This window comes from Culex quinquefasciatus, chromosome 3, assembly GCF_015732765.1.
Source record: "Culex quinquefasciatus strain JHB chromosome 3, VPISU_Cqui_1.0_pri_paternal, whole genome shotgun sequence".
Lineage (NCBI taxonomy): Eukaryota > Metazoa > Arthropoda > Insecta > Diptera > Culicidae > Culex > Culex quinquefasciatus.
Window position 1 is genome coordinate 157,768,109 of NC_051863.1, and position 26,114 is coordinate 157,794,222.

Consider the following 26,114-nt stretch of genomic DNA (forward strand, 5'->3'; position numbering starts at 1 on the left):
AAGCTGCGGCGCATCCGCGAAAGCCCGCGCGGCTGTCAAAAGTCAACGTTGTAGGGTTCCCCCGGTGACAGTTCGCGCTCGTTCAGCGGTGTGTGCGGTCGTGATGTAAAAGTTGTGCGGGATCAAAACATTGGAAGATTTTCTGGAATTTTGCACGCTTTTTTTACGATTGTTCCGGATTAAAATAGGATGGCACTGTTTGTGAGGTTTGCCGGAAGTCGACCGGTGATGCAGCTAACGTCGGTGCGCATCGCTGGATGCCGGTTTCAGTCGACCCAGCAGGAACTGGACACCACCAGCAAGCATGTCGACGACGAAGGTAGGGATGAGGATTTTGGTTGAAGATTAGTTTTGATTGAAAAAGTTTTTTTTTGTAGAATTTCGAGTGCTGAATTTTAAACAAGTTCGAGCCCAGCGGGTCGCACGACGTAAAATGAACAAAACTGAAGTGCCGCCACCAAGGTAAGTTTTTTTGGTAAGCAATCATTTGAGATTTCGGTCATTCTATTTTTTTGTATTTTTTGATACGGCTAAAACTTTTTTTGAGCCTTTATTATGCCCAAAGAAGCCGTTTTGCATCATAAGTTTGTCCATATAATTTTCCATACAAATTTGGCAGGTGCACATACAAAAATGGTATACGAAAATTCAAAAATCTGTATCTTTTGAAGAAATTTTTGACCGATTTTGTGTCTTCGGTAAAGTCGTAGGTATGGATAAGGACTACACAAAAAAAATGAAACAGGGTTAAAAATAAAAAAAAACTATATTTTTTATTATTTTCTGATATATTTTAGGGGACTTTAAATGCCAACTTTTCAGAAATTTCCAGAACGGGCAAAAAATCTTTTACCGAGTTAGAATTTTTTGTATCAATACAGATTTTTTCAAAAAAAAAAAAAAATATTAGTCGCAAACATTTTTCGAAATCAAATTTGCAATCAAAAAAAACTTTAGTGAAATTTTGATAAAAGGTACATACCGTTTGCAAGTTATAGTCATTATTGTTTTTTTTTTTTAATAATCACAGTTATTATTTTTTTTTTTAATTAGTGGTCATGTTTGCCAATTTTGAAAAAATATTTTTGAAAAGCTGGAAAAATTCTTTATAAAAAGCAAAATAAAGAGAATTTTTTCATCTCTTCAAAAATATTTTTTTCAAGCAAACATGGGCACTAACTTGAAAAAAATGAATAACTGCGACTATTTTCAGAACAAAAAAATTACCTTAAAACGGTTATAACTCGAAAACGGTGTGTTATTTTTTTTTAATCAATTTTAAATGGCAAAAAGTTAAACCAAATCGATCAAAAACTTACTTCCAAAGATACAGATTTTTGAATTTTCATGAATCATTTTTGTATGGACAGTTACCAAATTTGTACGGAAAATTATATGGGCAAACTAATGATGCAAACGGCTTCTTTGGGCATACCAAAGGCACCAAAAAAGTTTCAGCCGGATGAAAAAAATACAAAATAAAAAATAAAAATAAAATACCGATTTCTTAGAAAATTCCTTAGATGTAAAAATTATAAGAAATCAAATGCTGGTAGAGGTCCGAGATTTCCAAAAATAGTGTCCACGTGGTTTATGGATGGTCCCTTTCAGTGTTTCAAAATTTTTAGCAAATCAAAACCATTTTAAACTGTCCTAAATTTCAATTTGGGTACGATTTGTCTTTCTGTATTTTTACACATATTACAAATGTTTTTTTTTATTAACTAAAGCTACCATTTCATTGTAAACGTGCCTATTTTAGGTCTGAAGTTTTATTTTTTAAATTTACTCTTCGTCAAAAGGAGCATCGCTGCCCACCATTGAAAAAACGGATAAAATCCACTTTTGGCAAAAACGAGATATTAGCACCAGGTGGTAGAGGATGTTCCAACGCATCTCCTGGAACTTGAATTTCACTGAAATAGTGTTTAGACTTAGTTGTCGATGCGAAAAATCAAACGGCTAATATGCCACTCTTATGGGAAATTGCCTTGACGGAGATTTTGTGACAAACACTAAAACGCGTTTTTCTCGGAATACTTGATTTGGCATAATAGCCGAATTTTCAAATATGGGCAGATCGGGGCTCACTGGTTTGGTTTGCTTTTATCGGACTGGATGCGTTTGTGTTAAATAAGATTGGATTAGATGTGAATATTTGACTTCGGCAAAGTTGTAGATAATGATATGGACCTTTAAAAAAAATAGGTATGACCGATTCTTAGCACTTGTTTACCAAGCAGTCATTTTTTCAAGTTGAACTTTGGATGGTTCTGATAATTTTCCATGTTTTCCAACTATTTGAACCACACAAAAAACATGTTTCTAATCTAATCTAATCTAATCTAATCAGACCCTAGCGCAGCCAATCTTTCGAAGGGATCCTGGAGAGTGCCTTAGGTTAGATGACGCCTAGCGCTCTTCTTGTCATTTATTAACATTTGTAGTGCGCCATTGCATTGAAATGCATTGAAACATCACAAGCGTTAAAGCGGCCAGGCCTACTGCGTAAAGCCGTATCGCAGAGATGACTCGTAATTGGGTTGAGTTTGAGCACTGAGTGTTCGAACAACAACACAATTCTGAATCGACAGGGGAGGAAGAAGCGTGGGGACACACCACCATACGCTCCGAGATTTGGTTGTATTCGTTGGGAGCACCATGCTAAGAATGTGCCGTGGTTATAGCGCCACAACTCGCTCTCTGTAACAGTATTCCTAATTCCAGTCCACGCTCACCAAGTCGTCATGGCCTAGTGGTTAGCATTTTTGCTTACCAATCCAAATGACGGAGGATCGAACCCCGCTTCGAGCGACTTTGATTTTTCGTTCATATTCACCATTTCAAATTTATGTGTTCTTAACTTTCTCGTTGGGAGCAGATGGGAATCGAACCCAGAACCATTCGCTTACTAAGCGAACACCGTAACCAGTCAGCCACGGCCGCTCTCATAACCACACAAAAAAAAACATGTTTCCACACCAAAGTTCTTATTCTTAACATATCTGTGAGCTGAAGTTGTAAAATGTATAAACGCTGGAAATTTTTAATTTTCCCTACTTTTTTAAATAATTGCTAAAATTAATGGATGGAATACAGATATTCAATCATTCTAAACGGAATTTTATAGCAAAATGACTGTTTTATAAGCCCTCTTATTGACAAAAGCAGATTCTGTAGTTATAAAACTATACAGGACATTTAAAAAGGGGGTATATGGAAGCGTTGTCCCGTCACGAAAAATGACAATTGTTTAATTTCCAATAGTTCGTGAAATCGGATTTGCATCATATTTTGGATTCTCTTCGTACTCAAAAAACCCTTTAAAATACTTATTAGAAATCGAAAATTTGGCCAAAAGAAACCAGAGTTACGACTGACGCAAGTTTGCGTTGTCCCGTCACGCCAATTTTTTGGCCAAGACACGAATTAAAAAAAAGGTGCTCATTTGTCGTGTCTAGAACCAAATCGTGTAACAGGCCAGTTTTTGATCGATCTAGACTAAATCGACCAAATTTACCTGTTGATTTTCCTGAGTCTCAATGGGAAGCGAGATATTCAAGATGGCGTCCAATATGGCGGCTGAATGGAAAAAACCACCATAAAAGGATTTTTAAGTTCAATCAACTAGTCAAATTTAACTAATTTGGGATCGCTGAACTCGAATATGAGCCATATAATACTCCAAAGTACTCAGGAAATGTGCAATCCAATATGGCGGCCAAGATGGCGAATCTAGAATATTGAAAATTTTTATACAGAAATGTAACAGGCAGTCAACAGGTCAAATTCAATTAATTTGTGGATGCTGAACTCGAATACAATTCTTAGAATATTTTAAAGTCCATAGAACAGTCTGTGCGGCATGATGCCAAATACGGTGACAAATAAATAAATAAGTACTCAGGGAATGCAATTCAATTTTTTAGCATCGCCATATAGGCCGCCATCTTAGATTGCACATTCGCTAAGTACTTTGGAGTATTATATGGCTCATATTCGAGTTCAGCGACTCCAAATTAGTTAAAGTTGACTAGTCAGTAGAGATTTTCCCAATTGCTTCATTTCGTGACGGGACAACGCGAGCAAAACCCCCTTTTGCAAAATATCTGCGTTGTCCCGTCACGAAAAAAGTATCTGTCAAATCAACTAAATTTTACGAAATTGGGTGATCCAGGAAGCAAAATCTTCGTTTTTCATTTTAGAAACAACTGTAGAAAAAGGTTTTTTCAAAAACTCACTAGGAGAGCAGAGTTCTTCACTTTTGTGTATAAAAATTAAAATGATCCAATTTTACGATGTTGTCCCGTCAAGCTGCATTTGAATCTCACTTGACTCAAACTTTGTGTTTTTAAATGCTTGCAGGAGTGAATCTTATTGGAAATATAATGTACTTTCCAAATTTTCCCACAGATTTTAAAGTTATCAGCAAAAAAACTGAAAAAATATGCGTACAAACGTTGTCCCGTCACGAAAGAATCGGTCGTATACGAAAAGAAATCCAATATTCAGGGTGGCCATTCAGGTAGCAAAATTGAGAAAGTCGATAAAAGTAGGGAATTCGCCAAAATCAACAAAGAGTCGGGAATTTGTGATTTTTTTTTATAAAAAAGTCGGAAACAAATTTGCGTTAAAAATATTTTGTTCTATCCCTTGAAAAAATTTCTTGTAAAAAAATCGCTCAATTTGCTTTGAGCCTTGTTTTTATATTTAAAGGTTACTATTCTTCAATCTTCAATTGTTTAAAAAATTAAATTCGGTCCTTTAGGTTTGTGTACTCTTTATTTTTCTTAGCAAGAGGAAATTCTCATATGTTTGGTGCTCCTAACTCTATCCAATTTGCGGATTTTGCACTATTGAAACAACATATTTTGTAGATCATTTGAGAAACTTGCTTGCTCATTTATTATTGAGATATTGAGGTACAAAAACTTTAGAGGCTATTTTGAACATTTCCATTATTGTAATTAAATGTTTTTAAATTTATTCAGACATTTTGTTTAATGTTGTTGTTGACGATGTTGATAGGGGAAATATACCCTTTCTAAACAAACACCTATCTTCGTCATATGAAGAGTTTGATGTTCGATTAAAGCTCCAAAAATACTATTTAGGCTTTAAACTTACCAGCAACAGCACCGCCTCGAGTAAGCACGCAAATTTATGCCATTTACTGGCCAAAAAGAACAAATTGAATGCACTTTTGATCATAATTTCTATTTTGCGAAACCATTTCTCATCATTTTGGTGGCACACACATCCACACGCAAGATGAGAGGTTAACTGCTTAACGAAAGGCGCCATCAATATCTTTTCATTTGCGCTAACGATTTCAAAGCGCTAAAGATACAAAAATTGCTTCCAACTACCAGCAACATGTTCTTTTGCACATTAGTTAGTCACTCACTTGAAAAATAATCCCGAAACATGTAAATAATTAGCAAGCGCCATAAAAAAACAAACGCGCCAAGTCTTTTGACGTTTCAATTTTGACCACCCATTCCAATCGAAGGCTGAAGAAAACCGAGCGAGAGAGAAGGCAAATAAAGAACAAAGGGTGGCCACCAACACCACCAGCAGCGCCTGTTGGTGTGAGCCAGTGATGCCAGGAAATTTTCTCTTTAAATGCTGCTTTTCGTGAGTGTTCGCTTGAAATTTCATCAATTTTGGCAGCACTAAGCAGACCCAAAAGAGCGCTGGAACTCGACTGATTAGAATGCATTTGGGAAATATATTTTTTAAATGCTTGTAAAAGGAATAACATAACTTTTAATAAAAGTGAAAATAAACAGAAATGTTCACAAAAAGTTGCTCTACTCGTTGGTGTACTTGGTTTTAGTAAATTTCAAGGAACACTCCAGATTATCCAGCATTTTTCAAACACGACCGCTTATTAGGCTTAAAAATGGGTATATTTTCCATATCTAGCTGTTGTCTTTCATATATTTATTATAATAGGATCTTTAAAAAAAACTCTAGACATCAAATCGTACACAATTAAAAATATCTTTTTTTAAACAAATTTGTATAGAATTAAACAAATTAAAAGAAGAAAATGTTTTAAACCGAACCCCATATTTTTTCACCTCTTTCCAGATCCCAACAGATGGCCACCGACCAGGACTGGGGCGCCGTCTGGCCCGGCCCCAAATCGTTCGTCCCGGCGTCCGTTCCGCTGCCGCTGCGCCAGGGCTACGTGTCGAAAAAGTACCAAATCCCGCCGGGCAAGTTCGCCAACGCCGAGCTGATGAAGATCCCCAACTTTCTGCACCTGACGCCGCCGGTCATCAAGAAGCAGTGCGAAGCGTTGAAGCAGTTCTGCACGCCCTGGCCGAAGGGGCTGGAGACGGAGGAGCGGATGCGGGCGAGCTTTCCGGTCGAGGTGGTGACGTCGGATTATTGCCACGCGTTGCCGACGATCCGGAATCCGCTGTCGCGGATCGTGACGGTGCAGCTGCGGGTGGACACGCTCGGGTTGGACAGGCACGCGAAGGATAAGTTTTGCGCCTGGTTGGGGAGCGGTACTGTGCGGAGAGTGGGGTGTTGACGCTGGTCACGGATCGGTGTCCGTTGAAGCAGCAGAACTATGACTATGCGATGTACTTGTTGACGGCGTTGTATCACGAGTCGAATGTGACGGAACCGTGGGAGGACAGTAAGACCGAAGCGGATATGGAGTTGTACGAGTTTGGGCGGAATCGGGCCAAGGTTAGTGCGGAAGGTATCTTGAACTGGGGGAAGAAGGAGGGAGAGGGTAAAGAGGAGGCTCCGGCGGCTTATGCTGGAGTTGTGGAGCAGTTGTTCAACGAGGGTGAGAACGAGTACAACGTGCAAAAGTATAAGGAACAGACGCTGGCGTTGCTCGGGTTGAGCAAGTGAGCGGTTTGGATGGTAGAATTGTTCAAGTTAGGAAATACAAAACGTGCTAATTAACTGTTGATTTTTTGTTGGTTCAATATCACTTTTCCAGTAAAAGTCTTAAATAACCAGACTAGAAAGAAAGTGAAACTGCTTCAATTCTTTTCATCTTGCACAATAAGCGTCAAGAACATAAAGCGCGTCTCCCAGTTTGAGTGACATGTGCACCAACCCTTGAACTTGGCGCGCGCCAACCTTCGACTGAACCTTCCTTTATAAGTCACTGCAGAAACGTTTCAAGATCACAGTGCATGTAACGGCCAAATCGTCACCATGTTCACCTACGCCAGTGATTACCGTACGATCCTGTTCATTCTGGGACTGCTCCCGAGCGTAATTGTGAATCTCTCGACTAGTTATTCAAAGGAAAAGTTCAACGATGGAGTAGCAGCAGGACGAACCATTCCAGGAAGTGAATACCAGCTAGAATCCCCCCTGTTTGATCGTCACCAAAACGAAGAAGACGCCATCAACATGATTTCTGACGACGACGAACGCTACCAACTGGTCGGAGCATCGCCACCGCTGAGGTCCAAACGTCCCGGCTCGGAGTTCATCACCAGGAAGAACTTCAACCAATCAAACTGGCTAAACAAGCTGTTCGGCAAAGGCTGGAAGCACAAGCGAGTCGCGTTCGAGCAGGATTTGCTGTTCCCGAAGAAGACACCGCACGTGGACGCCGATTCCGACAAGATGGTTCCGATGGCGAGCAGCAGCAGCGACGACTACCGCTCGGGGCATTACTTTGACAGCTACGGGGATTGGCATCATCACGGTGGAGGTGGGAATGGTGGCGGAAACGGCGACCTGCCGGATCATCATCACCACCCCATTACGGTGACCTCGACCAATGGTCACGGGTACAGTTTGGCCGGATTGAACCTGCTGAATCCGTTGATTTTGGTGGCGACGCTGTCGTTTATAATAAGCTTGATCAATGCAGTGTTGGGGGTCGTGGATAAGATTAGGCTGCCGGTGGTGAGAGCTCGCGATGGGTCGTCGGCGGGGCTGTCCCGGTTGGTGGATGATGGGTTTTACGATGAGCTGGACGGTGTGTTGGATGGGTTGCACAAGTCGCAGAAGAAGGGCGCGCCACAGTGATTGGATTGGGTTAAATAAATGTTTATTTCAGTGTTATTTTTTTATAAACAAAAATAAATAATTATTATGGACGTTTCAACAAATGATTTCTTTGATGATATCTCAGTAAAATTGGCAATTATCGAACTTGACATTGTATGTATTTAACAAAATAGTTAAAAACTTGCCAAACATAATGTTTTTGTGCTTCGGTTTAAACTGGTAAAATTTTCGATAAGAGTGGAAATAAATATATAATTATTAATTATATGTTTGAATTCTCGGAAATGTGTTGTGCATTTGTGATTATTTTGTGTTGCATGCTGCGTGTCTTTTATGGCAAGAATTTACAATATTACGATAACGTTGTAAATTTCTACTGTTTCAAGGTGGAACAAAAACCCATATTTTTAAAGGTGGAACGGGACAGTTTTCAACCATATTTTTTCGCCATATTTGATGATGGCACGTTACACCTTAACAAAGGCTGGAGCCTTTTTTAAAAAAGGTATTAAAATGACATTTGAGTCACGAAAAATGGCCTGAGTTTAAAAATTTTTTGAAAAAAAATCGATTAAAATACTTGAATATGTTTTTCGGGAATTTTAAGTCCGTTATCAAATTTCAAAATCATCACCGTTTGAAATGGGCTGCAAATTATTGAAAAAACGTTTTTTGCCCCTCCGTAACGATATATTTCTAATCTAATCTAATCTAATCTAATCTAACCCTAGCGCAGCCAGTCTTTCGAGGGCATCCTGGAAAATGCCTTAGGTTGATTAACGCCTAGCATCCTCTTGTCATTATTAACAATTGCAGTGCCCAAAGCATTAGATTGCTTTGAAACATCACAAACGTTAAAGCGGCCAGGCCAACTGCGTAAAGTTTACCGCAAAGATGATTCTTTGAATTGGATTGAGTTTGAACACGAATGTTCAAACAACAACACATTTCTGAATTGACAGGGGAAGAAACGTGGGGATCCCCGCTCACGTTCCTGTTTGTAGGAGCAATAAATCGTTGGGAGCCACCAGCTAAGAAGTTTTGGTGCTCCGGGACCCTCGAGGATGGGACACTGTATTTCCACAAATGCCCTGGACACTATTTGCCGTGGTTATAGCGCCACAACTCGCTCACTGTTGGTGACAGAAAGAACATTAATAAAACTCTTATAAACACAAGATTTCAATTGATGGGATGACAAGATCATCTCACAAAGACCCAGTGCATATTAAATATGAAATGGTTTATTTTGATTAGGATACATTATCGGATTGATCTCACCAAATTAAACCAGCCCTCTGAGAAATGTAACACCTCGATCAGTCTGATGGCTGATTAAAAAAAGGCTGATGTAATGTCGATCAGGGCGTTAAATTTCTCAGTGGAAGCTGCCGCATCTCAAAAAATTAATCACGAAAAAAAACAGGACTGCGCGTCCCAAGAAGCACTGCACTTTTGATGGCATTGTTCAATTATTATGCGTAATCACCCCATGCACACAAAGAGCGACACAAAAGAGACGAAAATTATCACGAAAAAACAAGACTGCGCGTCCCAAGAAGCACTGCACTTTTGATCTTGCCCCTCCGTAACGATATATTTAAACAAAATCATGCTTCACTTCTCATTTAGTGCCATTTTTGAAGAGTTTTTTTTTACGTTTTTTAATGGACTCAATAACTGTTTTAATTTTTTTTGTTCAAAGGTCAATTTGAGCAACTTTGAGTCTGGTCGGGGAGAGTGACGCGAGTGGTTCGAGAGGCGCCGGGAGACGATCCGGAGCGACCGGCGGAGGATCGGCAACGGATACCAGGTCAGAGGGCGGTTGGGAGGATGACCGGCAGCTATCGAGCTGCCTCCGTGCGCCGAGACCCCACAGGCATCAGTAGTGCGGTGCCTGTGTGGACGCGCAGTCCTGTTTTTTTTTTCGTGTTATTTTCCGTCTCTTTTGTGTCGCTGTTCGAGTGCATGGGGTGATTGGATTTCTTCTGATTCGTGTTGTTTTCATCTCTTTTGTGTCGCTGTTTGTGTGCATGGGGTGATTGGTCTTCTTCTTCTTCTTTTTTCTTTATTTTTAGTTCGCGCGTTCGTTGGCCAATGAGTTTATTTTTGTTCTCTTTACATAGTTTTCGATAGAAACGATCCGAATTCTTTTTTTTTCGAGACAAGCAAGTCGATTAAGTCCTTTCTATATCATCGATGATCGGAAGGCACGCCGACGAATATGTTTTAAGGCTTATGATATAAAATCATTTTAATGAATAAAGCCCTTCTTACATCACCGTTGATCGGAAGGCACGCCGATGAAGAATTTCTGGAGGATCGCGGTCGAATTAATACTATATTTAAAATTCTAGATAGCTATCTTTCGGATTCGATTGTGAGTAGCGGGACTTCGCGGTTACTATGCAACGTGTTTTTGGAGTCTTTTTATATTTTAAATTTATAAGTCCTTCTTTTATCATCGTTGATAGGAAGGCACGCCGCCGGTTAAGTTCGTTTAAGTTATTGTTTTAATTTCATTACAATCGGTTACGTGGTGTCCTGTTTTCTTTTCGTTTATATTCGTTGATCGTAATAATTTATTCCAACTGGCAGCTTTAGTATTAACTCATCTACTATTTTTGACATTTGCTCGCGTTATCTTAATTGTACCAACAGTAAAAATATACTGATAAGTCCAGCCCATAGCACTGCCGCTCGGTTGGCACGCGTTCGATTAAAACAAACATTTCAAATAATCAATTATTTATCTTTCCGCAGCCGGCTGCCTAAGATTTAAAATTTCAACCGATAAACAAAATGCTCATGGTCACATCACTGCCACTCGTGAATCCTGACCTCATACCCATCTACTAACCCCCTCAAAACTCATGTGATATTTTGTCGGAGAAGCAGTCGATTGGGCGGTCTCTATCACTCAAGTATCGGACTAACATTCCCATCCACTTCCCCGTGACCCTACCACTGGTCGTGGCCGGCGCCGGTATTGATCAGCATGATAGGGGCCTTTGAGAAGTTGCGAAGCGAGGAAAGATAGCACCCACTTATCTTCCACGGCTCGTGGATGTAACTTCTGGAGGTCCTGGTCAATAACGGAGTAGCAACTGCGGGTGGGCACCGTGGGCACCTATGCTTATGCTTATGCTTATGCTTAAAGGTCAATTTGAGCAACTTTTGTTTTCCGAAAAACTTTACTTGTATTGTTTCATGTTTTTCTTGTTCCATTTCTAGTTTGTTTATTTACATTTATCTTGTTTAGTTTTGATTGTTCCTGATAGTCCAGACTCCATTATTCGACGCCTCGATTATCAAAAGACTTCGGATAAGTGTATGTATCATAATAAAACCGCATTTTTTTCATTTTCTTGCTTCTGGAGCAACACGAGAAAAGGGCGGAAAAGCATTTTGACAGTTTGAACTGTTTTGCTATTTCTCAAGCTTCAGGTAACTTTTCCAAAAAAATCGGGAAACAATATGTGGCCTCCCCAGGTACCATTTAGCACTATGGATTTTGTTAAATAGTTGCCTATTGCCTGGGAAATTGCAAAATAGATGCAGCTGTCAAAATTTTTATGCGAGGGAGCGGCCGTGGCTGACTGGTTACGGTGTTCGCTTTGTAAGCGAATGATCCTGGGTTCGATTCCCATCTGCTCCCAACGAGAAAGTATAGGAAATATAAATCTTGAAACTCTGAAAATGAACGAAAAATCAAAGTCGCTCGAGTCGGGGATCGATTCCCCGTCCTTTGGATTGGTAAGCAAAAATGCTAACCACTAGGCCATCGCGACTTGGTGAGTTGTAATTGGAATTAAGAATACTGTTACTATCAACTATATACGCGCTTGACAAGGGTTCGGAAGTTCTAAATAACGTTTGAATCCGATTGGTGCAAACGTTCTTCAGGGCGGGGCTTGTCGATAAAGCTGAAGTACCTCGCGCTCGGCTAGCCAGCGTAGAAATAGGGACGTGGCGTTACATCGTGCTGCCACCTGGTTTTTTAAAGCGCAAGAGTGGAAAAGTGCTGAGTCATCGACTAAAAATAGACGGCGTCCTATCTCGCCCAGCAAAATGAAGTCGATAAAGTAGTCGGTTTCGATGAGAAAAAGTGGAAAACGTGGTCTAAAAATAGCGACGCCATCCCCCTATGGGACACCGAAGCTCGGCAGAGCTAACACCTTCCAAATGCCTATGCGAGTTATTTGCATGTATAGAATGTAGATCTAAAAATACATGGAAATAACTCAATTTGTAAGAAGCGGCCGCGTGGTCCCGTTTGGTTGGTTGCACACTCACAAAACAAAAAAAAAGCTGTCAAAATTCTTATGCGCCCTTTTGAAATGTTGCTCCAGACTTTTAACATCAAATTCGAGTTCTGCGACATCATTTTAGTCAAATTTGAATGGTTGATTGCATATAACTAGGGTTAGTGAATTTTCACGATTTCGCGGACAGCGTGAAACTTGAAGATTTTCGTGAAATTTATGAATTTTCTCAAATCATTGCCTGGGTGCTGAATAGTGGTTCGCAAAACAGCCTCAATTTTGAACTGTCAAAGTGGAGCCAATTTACTGTTCGCCAATAGAAGAGAGTATTGTTATCGATCATTGAAAATTGTTTTTTTTTTGTATGAATGAAAAATGTGTGGCTTTGAGAACCTGGAGTTGAAGTCAAGAAATCTTAAGAAAGTTGAAGGTGAGATCGTAATTTTTTTTATAATCACGAATGGATGTTTTTTATGGAATCCATGCGGTTGTATCCATCCAGAAGCTGTCTTTTTTGTTAAATTCCTTTTAAAAACCAGGTTTAGTGAAAATCTTCTCTGCTTGTTGGATCAGCATCACTAGAATTAGCGATGTTTTTTTTTTTTTTTGCTGGATCAGGAAGAGCTGCAGGATTTCAAAATCAGTCAGGGAATTTATCTGCGACATCACAGAATGACATTCTCGCCGCAGTTCTTCGTCACCCGTAAAAAAGAAGAATTTCTTCTAATCGATCGAAACTCGACAGTTTTCCAGCAAAAAATGTCAAAAAACTAGACTATAAACAGCTAATTTACCAGTAAAAAAAAGTCATGCTTGTGCTTGAACAGCCTCTTACTTTGTAGAGAAAAACAAAGTGGGATCATTCGAAAATCACGTTACGCATTCTCTCTATTCATCAGCCAGATCATTGCTTAGAAATAACAACATAATAAATATTTCATCAATGAAGACTTTTTAAGTAAAATTTATTAGTTTTCAATTGAAAACCATTTGAAGAATTGTTTGCGAAACATAAATTATTATAAAATTGTTACATCTTTTACTGAGAAGTGAATGCTACGAATACTAAAAAGATGTAAACATAAATCAGTCAAAGTAAAACATATTTTTTTCTAATTTAATTTTGTAATATTTTCATTCGCTGTAATAACTTTTTTAAATTTTGAAAAGCATAATTTTATATGAAATTAGAAGATTCGAGCTTGGTTCATTCCAGACTAAATGATTAGTATTTTTGACCTATAAAATCACCTTTTGAGAACAGAGAAGCACATGTTGTGAAAGTGAGATTTTACTTGCAGTACGATTGATCCAAAAGAGTGAGCCTAATAATGGTTAATTGTATTGATTAATGAAATAAAAACCTTATTTTAATAACATGTAATTTTATCGGGCACCTAAGGATGGCATATCATCAGATTGAAGTTAATTTGCAGCTTGGGACCATCCATAAACCACGTCGACACTTTTTTGGATCCTGACCAAACACCCTATCCTACTAACAAATTTTCAGGTTCCTGGTGCTCGTGGGGTGTAAGCACAGGGCAAACCAGCTGCCCTAGTAGCAACCTGCGCTAACTAACATTCCCGTCCCTTAAAATCGAGATCTACGAACTGACATGGCGGGCGCCGTTGGTGGCCAATGACTGTTACCTATTCGCAACTGATCTAGTTTTAGCAATCATGGTGTTTGATCTTTTCAGCGCATTCATACATGCTGTTGATAAGGGAAACACCACTAGATCGTCGAAGCCTATAACTTAAAAAAAAAACAAAATACAAAAAAACTCAGAATTTAATATTTAAACCACAAAGCTAAGTGATCATGACCGAATAAGCGCAATTTTAAGCAGCCGTGGCTGACTGACAAATGGTTCTGGGTTTGATTACCATCTGCTTGCCAATGAGGACAACAACAGAAACAATGTTTTCAGTTAGTCCTGGAACATGGCGCTTTCTTCAAGTTCTATCCGTAAAAAAGTTTACACGCAGCTTGTATGTTAACATAATTCACATTTATTGGTATTACTTTATGATTCTTTGTATATAGTTTCTGTCCAATATTGATAAATCGTTACTATTTCACTTTTTGTTTATTACTCAATTGCTAAAATAATCCCTAAAACCTACCAAGCTATTTAGAACTGAGGAATACGACGACATCGACATGTGGTTTCTTGCTCTTACTTTTTATATAAAATATGATTCGTTCCTCTGCTTATCAAAAAAAAAAAAACATAAACCTATCTCGAATTAAAATGCTGAATGATTCTGTAGTCTGGTGAAAAATTAAAACATGCTGATGGGATTTGTTCGTTCTGTCCTGCCTAGTTTAATCTTCTTAAAATTCGACGCTGGAGATGGGTTTTTATCTTGCCTTTAAATTTTGTCGAGGAAATGGTGTCCACCTAAAACTTACAAACTCCGGAATACTCGTTTCTCTCGAGTATTTTTTCCTCCAAATAAATACACTTTTGTTGTTTTTGTTCGTTTGTATGAGTTTTTGCTCGAGCGATGGCATCTGTCTACTCTTTGCTCTCGTTGCTTTCCGTCGACTTGCGCTCTTCGCTGCCGGCGACGCTGTGCGGCGAGCCGGCGTCCTTCTTGCTGGAGGTACTGGCCGCTCCGGTAACAGCCGTCTGCGCGGTCGTTGCCGCCGGCGCCATGTCGAGCGCTTGAATTTGTGCCTCGTGCAGCAGCTGCATGACCTTCAGCGAGGTGACCGACCCGAGCCGGTCCGGAAGTTTGCGCAGGATTTCGCCGACGTACAGGCCGAACGCGCCGTGCTCGTCCAAGCTGACCGAGTGGTCCATGTTGTTGTGGTACTTGACGGTGCGGTTGAGGTTAAAGTTGGACACGGAGTTGGCTTCGTCCATGTCGAACCCGGCGACGCCGCTGGCGTGGAGTCGCTGCCGTTTGGAGGGCCACCGCCACCGTACGAGACTTCCACGTTGGACGCCGGGATGGGTGATTCCGCGGGCGTGGGCTGCGACAAACCCTGGCGGAAGGCGGCAGCGGCTGCCGCGCCCAGGTGGTTGGGGCCGCCCATCGAGCCGTGGTGACCATCGCGGCCCTGGTGGGAAGATTGGCCGACGTGCGGCGATTGCATGTGATGCTGCTGTCCGAGGCCGTCCTGGCCCGGATGGAAGCCGTGAGGTCCCTGCGCGTGCGGGTATTGCTGCATCTTGGCCGCCTGCTGGGCCTGGTAGTGGAGGGCTGCCGCCTGGGGGTTCTGCGCCGCGGCCATCTGCTGCAGGTCCAGGTACGCGTGCAGGTCGTCCTTGGCGTCCTCCATCTGGCGCTTGCGGAGCGCGTGCAACGGGTTCGATTCGTCATCGCTGGGGAAAAAAGAAAGCTCAAATTAGAAACAACCTCAATGGGGCAACAAAGCATCCAACTCACGTGTCCGGATCGACGTCCCCGTTGGGTGCGCGCGGCCGCCGGATCTTGATGTGCTTGTTCAGGAACTTGAGCTTGTCCAGCAGGGGCCACTCGCTGCAGTTGACGCCGTTCTTCATGATGCGCCGCTCGACGGTGAACCGGCACCGGAAGTAGGTCATCCGCTTCTTGCACGCGTCCACGTTCATGTCGCAGAGCCGGCCGAGCTCGCGCCAGGCCTTCTCCTTCTTCGACTGGAACTTGTAGTGCGGGTGGCTCTTGTCGTACAGGACCGGCATCCGGCGGTAGTACTCGCACAGCTTTTCATCTTTCTGTGAGGAAAAACCAAGAAAATTCAATCGTTAGCCAACATAATATATAATATATAATTTCAAAGCAGAAAAAAATCCAGGAACCTCCAAAACGTCGACAAAGGGAAAGTGCTCCCGCGGGGGCGGCTGGAACATGGTCGTCATCGGCAGAAACTGTTGTTCCATGGCCAGCAGGGCGGCCGCCGGAATGTACTCCATCATTGTACTACTACTGTTCTTTTACTTTCCGGATTGTGTTGTTTGCCATACGAACGAAACTGCGTGGTTCACGCAAGGTTGGGTTTTTTTCAAATTGAACTATAAGCCAACGGAGGAAATGATTTCATAAATAACACGTTCAAATATCGTTTGAGTTAAACAAGGTTCGTTCAGTGCACATCTTGGTTCTCTCTGTTGTTAGGCATTTCATTAAAATGTTGTTAAATGTAAAAATTAAAAATACATTTGCGTAAGTAAGAAGTTTTGATGCTCCGTAACGGTCAGGAATGTGTTGAAAAGAAATTGCTTAAATTTCTCGAAACTCAGCAATCAAAAATAAGCCAGCGATTCATTCGATTATCATAAGTGAAATTTTCCCGAAGCCTTCGAATAATCGAGTCTGGACTGTATTTTATTCCAGATAAAATGGAATTTCATTTTATGAATATTCATTATAAACCTTTCCATTTGAAGATACACAACAAATAAAACATAAAAACATTACTATGCCAACATCTTTCACTCTAGACTAGATATTACAAATCTTTGAAACTATCTAAAAAACAAGAAACGAAAACAAAACAATAATACCAGTTCATATCAAATTTTAGATACTGACATTGGGTCTGAGGGGTGAGTTTAGCTTAAGGGGTTACATACATGTAGAAAATTCCAAAATTTTATATTACAGAAATTTCACTAATTTCACTAAAAAGATAATTTTTAATCACTCCTGAAAGTTTCATGAAGATATTTTACTAAATATTAAACTGAGTAAGAGACGATTTAAGTTCACAACTTTGCCATGCGCAAAACGAACTGTCAAACATTGTGAACGTTTTTCTCGAAACACCAAGTTCATTTACGGGTACCACGATATCTCGAGATGGGATGGACCAAATTTGCTGAAATTTGGAATGTAGACTCCCAATAGAGGAGAAAAGCAACTCGCGACAAAATTTTGAGGCTAGGAATTTTGACAGGTATGATTTTCATAAAGTATTCGCCTCCTTTTCTCTCCCACAGAAAACCTGGGAACGAGGTAGCTGTCAAACTAGGCCAAAATGTTAAAGTCACTCACAAAATGAACTTTGAGTGATTTGAGTTCATTTCTGACGTCACAATTTTCTCCTTTATACATATATTTTGAAATTTGGATTTTTTTTTTAAATACAAAAATCAAAAACTGACGATTATTTATATGAAAAACATAAAAATAATGTTATCTTTCATCAAAATTAAGTTTTTGAAAATCGGCCTTCGTCATGCACACAGGACCAGTTGAACGAGTCTTCACTAAAATTTTGAGCCGATTTGGTGAACGCAGTGTTGAGATATCGTGGCACCCGTTTTTTGAAACTGTTAACTTAAAATAGCTACATCTCGGCAATGGTACATCCAAATGTCTTCATCTTCATTTTGTTTATTTTGTTAAAAGATGAAAATGTACATTTTAATGCCCTACAAAAAAGATAAAAAAAAGTTTAATTGTGTGCTCATAACAACCTCTGACACTTTTGACGATTTACATTAATGTAACCCCTTAAAACGCTGTCTTGGTTTGTTACATTTGTTCAGATTTTCCCCAGATGCCGGTGTTTGATGAAAAATAATTTAACATGATATTTTTTAACAAATCTTAAATCATAAATACAGTCCAGACACGATTAACCGAAGCCTCGATTATCCGAAGTTTCGATTATCCGAAGTTCGATTATCCGAAGGTTTGTATGGGACTTCGCATAATCGAATCACGAACATTTTTTTTTTTCGTTTTTTAGCATCAAATTCGATTTCTGCGACCCCATTTTAGTCAAATTTGAATAGTTGATTGCTTATTTAATAATAAAATGCATTTTTTCAATATTTCGTCACCGCCATATTGGCCGCCATCTTGGATTTAAAAAAAGTTAATCACTTTAGCGTAGTTAAGGGGTCATACTTAAGATCGACAATTAAAAATTAGACAGCGAAAAAAAAATTTTTTTTCGTGATTTGATTAGGCTGGTACAAATATTTTTAAAAGTTTTTGTCACCACCCCCCCCCCTCCCCCCTTCAAAATTGGCCCGAAAAATCAGAGGGCAAAAAAAAATTTTTTCAAAATTTTAATGAAAATTCAAGTGCAGCCAGCTGAAATCAAATTAAAATACATTCTTCTGCGTTTAAAATCATTTTTAGCATGTTTGGGTTTATTAAAAAATCTTAAGATTTTTTGAAAATTTTCGATGCAAAATCTTTTTTTTCGATACAATTTTTGTTTTTGTCAGATCTTAGATTTTTTGAAAACTAATGATTGCAAAACAACTGAACTAGTGTAAAATGCATTTTAAAACACTTTTTTCATATAAATGTGAAGACTATGGCTTGTTATTTTAATTTTTATATTTTTTTATTTTTTTGCCCTCCCCCTTGACCTCGGCCAGGGCCGAGGGACAAAAACTTTTTTAAATATTTGCATCGGCCTTATCCGAAGTGAAATTTTTCCGAGGCCTTGGGATAATCGAGTCTGGACTGTATACGTTATCAAGGGTCCTGATTTTCAGTTCAAAGTTCAGAAACCACTTACTCATCACCGAACGATTTTTTCCCGAGTGGAGCGCGCATCAATTCGCGAGCGAACACGACACGCTGGCTGCCAGCGGCTTGCTCAATCGCTTCAATCAGCGAAACAAATACTTCGTGAGTTTCTTTTCCCGCTCCGTCCCACAACCCGAGTCACACACGAATATGCTCAGAGAGGATCCGAATCCGAATAAAATACAAGCGCGGCGCTCACTTGGCAATTAGAACTTGGCATGGTCTTTGATGTCGTGTAAACAACAAACTTGCGAAATATAGTTTGATATAATTGATTCTAGGCAATTTCTTAAATGATCATGGCAAGGCCGATCGCAAACATTTTTCAGTCAGCTTTGAGCGACTCAACGAAAACGGTCTCTCGCTGTGCTACCGATTGAAGTGAGAGGGAGAGCAAGGAGAGATTATTCAGAAGCGAAACGGTCAGAGCAGTTTTTCGTCGCGCTAGATTTGTGCTCGCGAGTGACTGAGTGTTTTTTTAGCAGTCAGGACCTTTGAATATAATACAATTTTTTAAAGTATATGAAACAGAAAACATTTTTCGGATCTGTAAACTAAAAATTTTCCCCTAATAAGCCAAATTATTTCTGATATATGCCGGATACAATATTCAATGCTGTAAAATTCTTATCGATTACTAAGTATTCAACTGTTTATCTATTTCCACAACAAAATATTGATTCCAGACCAAAATTTGATTTTTTTTGTTCAATTTCGGGAATTCCCAAATCCCGGGAATTCCCGGGATGGGCGCACAACCCGAAATTAAAATAAAAAATACTAATTTAAGTTTTGAATTTCATAATTGGTTCTAAAAACAGATCAAAAGTTGAATACTGAGTAATCGATAAGAATTTTATTAAATTATTATTTTTGGGCGTATATCAGCATTAATTTGGCTTATTAGAGAAAATTGTTAAAATTTATGTCAAGAATCCCTAAATTCTCTGGACGTAACATTTGAACAATCCCTAATCCCGGTTTTCACCAGTTTGTGGCAGCGGCTTAAAGATTATTTATAAAATATTTTTTTAAATATATAACTTATCAGAAATTTAACATTGACTGAAAGACATTTTTAAAACTTTTCCCGACCCTCTCCTATTTCAAAGAAACTTTTTAGACTTTACGCTTATGTAAGCAATTTATATGGAGCCAGTTGCACTCGAAAATGACATTTGAGAAGGGCGCAAATTATTTATATATTTTGGTATTTTGCAATTTAAAAATTACTGTATCTCAAAGCCGTTGCATCGTATCAAAAAGTGGTCAAAGACAAACTTGTAGGAAATTGGGCTTTCTGAAAAAATACACTGAAATAAGAATACACGGCACTTCTATGAGATTTTTTAATTTTTAAGTTTAAAAGTCAAAGGTGATGTCACGATTTTTTTTCGTTTAAAATTTTTGAGGAAATAGAGTAAGATGTTACAAAAAGACTGACGAAAGATGCAGGATGGTATGAATCTCCTAAAAAAATACAAAAATCACTGTTTTTTAGGTGGTCTAAACGTCAAAATTTTTAAAAGCCGATAGTGGGAATCGATTTGCCAGACAATTCTAGGATTCTTGTGAAGATACAGCGGGTTTAAAAATAAAAATGTTGAAAAAATAGGTTTTTTTGGGTTTTTTTGGCAATTTCTATATGACAGACTTGATTTTTCAGTCTCGAAAATATTTTTACCGGATAGCTCGTCCAATTTCCTATAAGTTTGCCTCTAACAGCATTGGCTTATGTAAATTTTGACGTTTAGACCACTTAAAAAAAACAGTTTTAGTAAATGATTTTTGTATTTTTTTTTAGGAGAGACATACCATCCTGCATTTTTCGTCAGTCTTTTTGTAACATCTTAGGCTATTTCCACAAAAATTTTGAACGAAAAAAAAATCGTAACATCACTTTTAAATTTGACTTTTAAACAAAAAAAATTATTGAAGTGTCGTCTATTTTTCTTTCAGTGTACTTTTTAGAAAGCCCGTCCAATTTCCTACAAGTTTGTCTTTGACTACTTTTTGATACGATGCAACGGCTTCGAGATACAGCAATATTTAAATTACGAAATACAAAAATATTTAAATAATTTACGCCCTTCTCAAATTTCATTATCGAGTGAAACTGGCTCAATATACACAAAAATGGCTCATATAGGCCTAGGATAACATGTCTAAAAAGTTTCTTTGAAATCGGAGAGGGTCGGGTACAAAAGTCCAAGAAAAATTCCTGATTTGAGCTGGAATTGCTTTATATTCATAAGCGAATTGCTTAATTTGAAACACATTGGAAAAAAAAAGTGAAACATTCATAATCCAATGCACAATAATAAACAAAAAATATTTTTAATGTCTTTCTAGATAGAGAACCATAAACAGCTGTTCTTGTTTTAATTGAAGTTTAAGTTATAACTAATTAATAATTCTGGTACTTGATTTGAAGCTTGAAAACAAAACAAATATGATGAAAACATGGATTTTATGACAGTTTCAAAAATATCCTAGGATCCCGGGAATTCCCGTTTCCCGGGAAATAAAACCCTGGAAAATTGGACGCTCCCGTTTCGTTTCCCGATAGTATCTAGAAGATGTCTCGGAAATGTAGCGATAAATATTCAATTTAGCCGAAATTTTGACTGGGAATGACTCAAAAGTTTAGGTCAGCACAATTAGGTTGCTATCTCTTTGTCGCCTCACTATTAAAATGTATTTCGAAATTTGCTGCCGTTCACAAGTACTTAAAGTACCAACAAGTTATCACGACTATGCACAAAACATGAACTCTCAGCACATCGCGCGCAATTTATTATCTCTACCCGCCGTGTCGTTACTCACTAACAGAACTTCGTAACCACACACACACCCTGACATTCCTCAACCCCTCTGCAAGTCAACAAAATAAACAAACAAACAAAGTAAGAAAATAACATTAGCCCCCTTCTTTCTATCTTTCTGTACTGCGTCGCACACGGCACCATCGCCATACAATTTTAATTTCCATTTGCGCCAATGCAAGGATGGAATATTTATTAAACTTTAGTTTACAAAAGAGAGAACCAAACAACCCGCGTCACTCACAACTCGCGATGGTCACTCAGGATCGCGAGTGCCCCCGAGCGCGCGCGCGAGACTATGCACGCGCAAAATTCAAACAAACCACGTGTGCGCTGGGGCTGCAACTGTCAATGCACGTGTCTTCGCGACGACGATGACGACGACTACTGCGATAATAGGGTCACCATTTATCGACGCGCACGAACGAACCGACGAATTGGTTTAATTTCTTCGTCAACTTTGCGAGTCCGACAGGCAGCGGACTAATCTATGATCCAACTTCGTGGTCGAAAATAAGTGAACTAAATAAGAGGAAAGGTTCGTTTCCGTTCATCGTCGTCTTGATATTTTTCACTTGAAGTATAATAAAACCCGGCACGAAAGAGCACGAATCAGTTAAGGCGACGTCCACGTGAGGAAGAGCGAGAGAGCGCGAGCGAGAATAACACGAGAGATATTCGAGCAAGATTACATGTAAACATCTATAACAAACAACTAGAGATAGAGAAGTATAAGGAGGAGAGCCCTGCCAAGATGTGCACATGGAACACGAAACGAACGAACGCTGGAACTCTGGAGGATATCTTGTTGAACACACCAACCAACCAACCAACCAGCCCAATTCACAACCGGCAAAACACTCGGCTGCTCGTAGTCCGAAGCACCGATTTTACGTTCTTTTTTAACTCCGATCGATAAAATATATATTATTTCAAGTTAGCAAGTTTCTTCGTTGCTTGCTTGCTTGCTTGCTTGCTAGCGATATTTGTTCGACACTTTCCGACAAGACTAGATGTAGAAGACTGAAAGAAGTTTACCGAAAACATTATTATTTGCCCGCGCGCTCGCTCGCTCGGTCTGCCCGAGCACGATGGGCAGGGATGCCAGTTTGGATTGTATTTTTGAATACATTTAAATAATAATTCTTCATAAACATTTCCATGTTTTTGTGTTTGGAGCAAAGTTTGATTTTGTTAGATATTTTCAGTTAAACCCTTACGTTCAAAAGAATTTTGTTGATAAAGTTATCAAAAAATCTGCCTACAATTCTGGAGTTTTTTTTTTTGAAAAGGTCCAATAAACCAAATTTCCAGTTTTTGCTTTTTGGGTGTTTTTGAAACCTCCTTGAGTCAGGGGTATCAAAAAACACCCAAAAAGCAAAAACCGAAAATTTGGTTTATTGGACCTTTCAAAAAAAAACTCCAGAATTGATTTTGTGTACCTATTATAATTACAGTGGACTCTCTGGCTGTCAATCTTCTCGATATCAATAATGCTCCAGCTGTCAATATTTTTTTTCAGTCCCTTCAAATAGGTTGCTTTGATTTTTCGTTCTATAATTTGATAACTACCGCTCTCGATGGTCCATTCAATATCGACAACGAGGGAGTGTACTGTATTATTATTATTATATTAATTTTTATAATATATTTTTGCGGCGTTTTTCATTTAGATTTTTTTTTACCGGCGTCGGTAAAACAAGTTTCTGAGATTTCCGTAATTGATGATTATTTTGTTTGAAGAATGCTGTCATTGCAAAAATATTCACCATTCATTCGACCATACAAGTTTACATACCAAATTGAGAAATAGTCTTAAAAATGTGGTATGTTAATGTTAAAATACTGTGTCTTTGGCAAAGTTGCAGGTCTAAGCTAAAAAAAAGGTACACTCCTAACAAAATTTATCCATTTTAAATTAATTTTAAAAATAATAAGATAATAAAAAATAATAAAAAAAAGTCCTCTTTTGAGCATTGGCACACGTTGATCAAAATTAGTTTGTCAAGTTATGATTCTATGAAAAATTTGTGGGTTTTGTAAATACAGTTGACAGCCAGAGTCGATCATCCCGATATCAATATTGCTCCATCTGTCAATAAATTTTTCACTCTCTTAAAACTTTTAAAATAGCATGTTTTGATTTTTCTTCTATTATTTTATACCTCCGAAATCAATCTTTTTTTAATAAAAATCTTAATTTCACAGTTTTTAATTTTCAAAATAAGTTAAGCCCAGCCCATGTAGGTGTATAACAAATTTGAAAGTTGAAGTCTACAAAAAATAATTAAAAATAATAATACAGAATTGAAAATTAATACCGTTCCATACCAGTGCTGAAAAGTTCTACTTTTCATAAACATTCCATTCAAAAAGTGTTTTTTCGGAATTGCCAAAAAAAAAAAGTTGTAAGCAACTCGTTGCAAAACTTATTTTTTTCAGCCCTCGTCATATTTATCCAAGAATATTCAATAAATGAATGACTCGTGCTGAAAAAAATCCTCTTTAGCAACTTGTTGCATAAACGACTAATTCAGCATTCGTTTAAGTGTTGAAGAGTCTTCGATTTTTTTCATTTAAATGATAATTTGTCCATGCATTCCATATATTATAAGAAGCCATTTTGCATCATTAGTTTTTTCTATACTCCATACAATTTTGCCGGTTGGTAATACAAACGCGGGCTTGCATGCACGAAAATTTGTTTCTTGACGAGGGATTTAAAAAAGTCATATTTTGTGCAATAATTTAGAATGGTATAAAATCTGCTGGATTTGTTTTTTTAGATATAGTCATTTCTAAAAAAAAAAAAAGATGTAGATTAAATTTTCAAAGGTACTATCTGCATAGGAAACCCATGCCGGATAGGTTGTTTTGAAAATTTAAGCTAGATAGATCAAATCTGCCTGTGTGGATCAATCGGACCGCGCACTGGACTCACAATCCAGAGGTCGCTGGTTCGAATCCCGGGGCGGACGCAAAAAATTCTAAGTGTAAATATAGGTATTCGGTGCCCTCTCCCCGTGCCCATACCTTCACACTTAGGAGACCCGGGAGGCGGAGTCTTGTCGCAAAAAGAACGATACACGCCTGTGGATCCGTAGACGAAACCGCAAGGTTTTAAGAGGGCCACATTATAAGGTGTTACGTCGATTCCGTTTTTAGATCAAATTTTGAATTGGAATAAAATTTACATGTTTACTTCGATTCACTAGATTGTTAGTAGTTATAAGAAATTTAATATTTTTTTTTGAAAATTGATTATTTTAATATTTTTTATGATGCATGGAAAGAAATATTTGCTCCTGTTGAGAAAATATCCTGCAATTTTTCTTTTAAATAAGATGATTAGACTTCTGATAGCTAGGGGAAAATTACTTTAAAAAATTTAAATTTTACGAAAAAATTGGGTTTTTTACTGTCATTTAATAGCCTTAAATTTTTCAACTAAAGATATCACGGAATAAAGTATTTTTTTCAAATTTTAGAATCAAGACCAACATTTGGAAATATCTAAAATAAGTGATTTCCGTTTTCTTACAGGCTTGATTTATTGATTATTTATATCGAAAAGGAAAGACAATGTCAGACTAGTTTCATTTTAAACATTAAAAATCAAACCACCAGATTCCGAGGTATCGGCAGTTGACAATCAGCAAAAATCACAATTTTTAAACATAAACATGATGTCATTCAACAATTTCGATCAGCTTAGTTCTAATAGGAATGTTGTAGAAAATTTTGTAGGATATTTGAAAATATTTTTTACAGGAATACTTCAGATTCATACAATATTTACAAATCTGGTTTTTTTAGGCCGTTGCAAATATTTTTCAAAGTGTATGTCGCCCCCCTTGAAATCAGGGGACAAAAAAAAATATTTTTTCAAAAAACTTCAAAGTTTTAAAGGAAACAGAAGTCTAGTCAACTGCAAACAAAATACTAGAAAAAAATAACTCGAAACCGTCGCAATAAAAATAATGTTATTTGAAGTAATTTTTGATTGCAATTGTTATCTGACATTGAAGTGTTGTATAGCCATGTGTTCAATATGAAAAAAAAACTTTTAATCATAACTTTGGAACCATTTCCAACTCATGCGCAAAAAAGAATGTTGTGGTCCGGAAACAGATTTTCGAATCAAATGGATGCATAGACAAAATATGATCAATAAAAACAAAACACAATAAACACAATAAAAATCTATCAAAATTGCGAAATTACTCAGAAAACATCACAAATTCGATGTTCTGTAATTGTGGAAAGTTCAATAGCATTCTTAAAAATGGTTTTCTTAGTGAAAATGGTTTGAAACACAATATTTTAAATTAAATCTTTAAACTTTTTCTAATGCTACTATTAGGTAGATAATTGTCCAAACAAGCCCTTTAAAAAGTATGGGTAATAATAGGAAAAATATCTAAATAATAGCCAATAAAAAGTGAAGGTAAAAACATTTAAGTTAAACAGAAAAACAACGCAAATTATGGTAACCAGAAATAAATTTAATAATCAAGCGATTACTTATTTTAAAAAA

The 26,114-nt window shown here is 38.1% G+C and overlaps 2 protein-coding genes across 2 annotated transcripts in view; one reads left to right on the top strand and one right to left on the bottom strand.

The window, feature by feature from the left end:
• Positions 1-68: 68 nt before the first annotated feature.
• Positions 69-6,933, top strand: LOC6036238 (28S ribosomal protein S35, mitochondrial). Its single transcript, XM_001846255.2, is given in 4 exon segments — positions 69-319; positions 378-462; positions 6,097-6,500; positions 6,503-6,933. Coding segments are annotated over 4 exon segments (996 nt in total). The 5' UTR covers positions 69-189; the 3' UTR covers positions 6,880-6,933.
• Positions 6,934-14,262: 7,329 nt separating this feature from the next.
• The window catches only part of LOC6036237 (TPR-containing protein DDB_G0280363), a 59,682-nt gene continuing 47,830 nt past the window's right edge, over positions 14,263-26,114 (bottom strand). The window contains 3 exon segments of the mRNA XM_038262023.1: positions 14,263-15,190; positions 15,193-15,604; positions 15,669-15,976. Of these exon segments, the coding sequence (XP_038117951.1) occupies positions 14,792-15,190; positions 15,193-15,604; positions 15,669-15,976 (1,119 nt within the window). The 3' untranslated portion in view covers positions 14,263-14,791.